This window comes from Salvelinus sp. IW2-2015, unplaced genomic scaffold (assembly GCF_002910315.2).
Source record: "Salvelinus sp. IW2-2015 unplaced genomic scaffold, ASM291031v2 Un_scaffold3230, whole genome shotgun sequence".
Classification (NCBI taxonomy): Eukaryota; Metazoa; Chordata; class Actinopteri; order Salmoniformes; family Salmonidae; genus Salvelinus; species Salvelinus sp. IW2-2015.
The window spans coordinates 86566-90631 of NW_019944517.1; the positions used below are offsets into that span (position 1 = coordinate 86566).

The 4066-nt window shown below is 47.0% G+C and overlaps 1 protein-coding gene across 1 annotated transcript in view; it reads right to left on the reverse strand.

Moving 5' to 3' along the window:
- The window catches only part of LOC139025757 (protocadherin-16-like), a 38901-nt gene that overhangs the window by 302 nt on the left and 34533 nt on the right, over positions 1-4066 (reverse strand). Inside the window, exon 2 of the mRNA XM_070440950.1 lies at positions 1782-2390. Within this exon, the coding sequence (XP_070297051.1) occupies positions 1782-2372 (591 nt within the window). The 5' untranslated portion in view covers positions 2373-2390. The remainder of the gene's footprint in view (positions 1-1781; positions 2391-4066) is intronic.

The following is a 4066-nucleotide window of genomic DNA, read 5'->3' on the forward strand; positions in this document are numbered from 1 at the left end:
TATAGGATGTGCCATGCAACAACAGGAGCAGGTCAGTTTAGTAACTCAGCAAGGTCACGCGAGAACAGGCAAGCTCACGTAACACACAGCGAAGTCAGCATTAGAACAGCAGCGTCAGTCAGAAACAGCAGGTCAGATAGAACAGCAGCGTCAGTAAACAGCAGGTCAGTAGAAAACAGGCAGGTCATGAAAAACAGCGAGAGTCATAGAACGAGCAGGTAGTAAGAAAGCAGTAGACAGACAGTCAGTACAGCAGATCGCAGGTAGTAAACAGCCCAGTAGCTAGACTCAGAAAGCAACACAGCGGGTCAGTAGAACAGCAGGAGGTCACCGTAGAACAGCAGGTCAGTAGGAAGAGCAGTAGCAGCAAGGTCGTATGAAACAGCAGGAGTCATAGAACAGCAGGTCAGTAGAACAGCATGGTCAGTTCTGAAGGAAGCTGAAAACACGCAGGTCAGCGTCAAACAGGCAGGTCCAGTAGAACAGCAAGCGTCAGACAGCGGTCAGTAGAACAGCGGCGGTCAGTGAGAACAAGCGGGTCATAGAGCAGGTAGTAGAACAGCGGGGTCAGTAGAGAGCAGCGCGGGTCATAACGGTAGACAGGGGTCAGATAAACAGCGGTCACGTAACCGACGGTCCAGCTAACAGCAGGTCAGCTAAGAGCAGAGACATCAGTAAAACAGCAGTCAGTGGAACAGCAGGTCAGTAGAACAGCGGGTCACGCGTAGAACAGCGGGTCAGTAAGAACAGCAGGTCAGCTAGAACAGCCAGGTCAGGTAGAACCAGCAGGTCCAGTCCAAAACAGCAGCTCAGCTAAAAACAGCGGGGTTTCAAGTAAGATGTTTCACACGTACACCTTCTGCTAGGAGTGTGGCTTGTCTGTTGTAATGTCCTCACAAACACGTTTTTGCTATATTCGTTGTAGAATGTTCATTCAAAATAATGTTTATCTGATGTGGCTCATGTAATGGAATGTATTTGTTTGTAATGTCAGTTGAGTTGATTCAACAAATCACAGCACAGATTGATGGGTACACTTCCTGCTTTTAGTCCCATCACTGACTTGAATGGGGAATCCCCGATCATGTCATTCTATTTATATGTTGAAAACTGCTTAGAGACAAATGCTACTGTATTGTTTTTCGTGTATATTGTACCACTGGCCTTACAACATATATTTCCATGAAAGTGGACAATAAAGTATCATATCCTACTGTAAAACACCAGTTTAACACCAGTCTCTTGGTCTTGATCACGTGTCCCTGGGTGCTTTGCTATGCTACTCTATGCTATGATATGCTATGCTATGATATGCTATGCTATGATATGCTATGCTACTCTATGCTATGATATGATATGCTATGCTATGATATACTATGCTATCTTATGATATGCTATGCTACTATACGTTATATATTTATTTATCCTTTATTTAACTAGGCAAGTCAGTTAAGAACAACTTCTTATTTACAATGACGGCCTACCCCGGCCAAACCCGGACAACGCTGGGCCAATTGTGCGCCGCCCTATGGGACTCCCAATCACGGCCGGTTGTGATACAACCTGGAATCAAACCAGGGTCTGTAGTTACGCATCTAGCACTGAGATGCAGTGCCTTAGACCGCTGCGCCACTCGGGAGTTATGCCACTCTACTCTAAGCTACTCTACGCTATGCTACTCTACGCTAAGCTACTCTGCGCTAAGCTACGCTATGCTAAGCTACTCTACGCTATGCTACTCTACGCTAAGCTACTCTACGCTAAGCTATATTGTACCATACCTTGTTAGCAGCTCTTTTGGTCTCCAGCCTGAAGGCTTGCCCCACATTGCCTTCCTTAATCACATATCCTTGGGTGGTCAGCTGATCGCGGTCCGCGTCCGACGCCGGCTCCAGGGAAACCCGTGTTCCCACCGCCGTCTGCTCCGGGATCTTCAGCAATGCCTTTGGCTTGAGGAACGCCGGCGCGTGGTCGTTGATGTCGTTGACCGTGACGGACACTTCGACTGTGACCCCGGTCATGGTGACGGCGATGAAGCTGTAGTGGTCCCTCTGCTCGCGGTCGAGGCGGCGTGCCGTGGTGATGATCCCGGAGGTCTCGTCGATGTTGAGGTCGCTGCCCACACCTGTCCCCTCGTGGTCGGAGATGAAGTACAGCGAGGCGGTGATGCCGGGGGGTAGCCCAGCACTGATGTCCCCTACGATGGTCCCTGCCGGCTGCTCCTCATCCAGCTGGAGCTCCAGAGCTCCCAGGACCGGGGTGGAGTGGACCACAACCAGCTCTAGGACCGTGTAGAGCAGGAGGAGAGACCGTGGCCTCCAAAGGCCTGAACACACACTGGCCCTGGGCCCACCTTCACACGTTATTGTCATGGCTGGGGCCTCCTACACCTGAAAGACAGAGAATACAGAGAATAGAACCTTAGAATAGAACTTTAGAATATAACCTTAGAATAGAACCTTAGAATAGAACCTTATAATAGAACTTTAGAATAGAACCTTAGAATATAACTTTAGAATATAACTTTAGAATAGAACCATAGAATAGAACTTTAGAATATAACTTTAGAATAGAACTTTAGAATAGAACCATAGAATAGAACTTTAGAATAGAACCTTAGAATAGAACTTTAGAATAGAACCTTAGAATAGAACTTTAGAATAGAACTTCAGAATAGAACCTTAGAACATAACTTTTATCCATTCTTGGAAGACAAATGTGTTTCTTTGCTACAAATCTTCCATGTTTGAAAGCAGTTATTCCCAACAGCAGCTGAATCCTGTTGGATTGTGACTGAAGACTAGACTTTGGCCAGAAACACTGGTCTTGTTTATCACAAACATTGTTTATTGGGTGGAACCGTTGGCTGTAGATGCGGACACTAGTGCTGATATGTGGATTGAAGAGGCCATCAAAATTCTTCTACAGTGCTGTAATGGGCTTACTCTTAACACCTCTCATGCCAGGTCACGCTAAAGGACACAATCAGTGTGTTGTCCGGTGTTCTCCAGTGTAGTAAGTCTCAGATGTAGTTCATGTTCTCTAGTGTGTAGTCTCCAGTTTGTCTCTCCTGTAGTCTCTGTAGTCTCAGTGGTTTCTCAGTGTGAGTCTCAGTGTGTAGTCTCAGTGTTGTCCAGCCTCCAGTTGTGTAGTCTCAGTTAGTTGTTCGTCTTCTCAGTGTGTGTCATCTAGTCATGGTTCGTCTCAGGGTGTGTGTAGTCTCAGTAGTGTCGTATGTTTCTCACATGTGTTTCAGTGGTGTCTAGGCTTATCTCAGTGTGTAGTCTCATGTGTGTATCTCAGCTGTTTGTCTCAGTAGGATCCGTGATTTCTCGGTGTTAGCGTTAGTCTCAGATGTGTACTCAGTGTAGTCTAGTGTGCTTGTCTCAGTGTTGTAGTCTCAAGTGTTAGTCCCAGTGTTTAGTTCAGTGTTAGTCTCAGTGGTGTAGTTCAGTGTGTGTCTCAGTGGTAGTTCAAGTGTTTAGTTCAGTGTGTATCTCGTGTGCTAGTGTGTATCTGTTGACAGTGTTGTTCTCAGTGTGTAGTCCAGTTGTAGACATCATAATCTGACGGTTCCACCCCTACAGACAACCGCTACTGCAGTTACACTTAGCCATGCTCTCTCTCTCTCTCCTCTCTCTTCTCTGCTTCTGTCTCTGTCTCTGTCTGTCTCTCTCTCTCTCCTCTCTCTCTCTCTCTCCTCGTCTGTTTCTCTTGTGTCTCTCTCTGGTCTACTCTCTGTGTCTCTCTCTGTGTCTCTCTCTCTCTCTCTGCATCGTCTCTGTCTTTCGTTCGTGTCTCTCTCCGCTCTCTCTCTCTCTCTCTCTCTCTCTCTCGCTCTCCTCTCTCTCTCTCTCATTTCTCTCCTCTCTCTTTCTATCTTCTGTGTCTCTCTCTGGTGTCTCTGTCTCTCTGGCTCCTCGTCTCTCTATCTCTCTTCTTCTCTCTCTTCTCTCTCTCTCTTCCTCATCCACACCGTCCTCTCTCTTCTCTCCTCTTCTTCTCCTCTCTCTCTTCTTCTGTTGTGTGTGTGTGTGTGTGGTGTGTGTGTGTGTGTGTGTGTGTG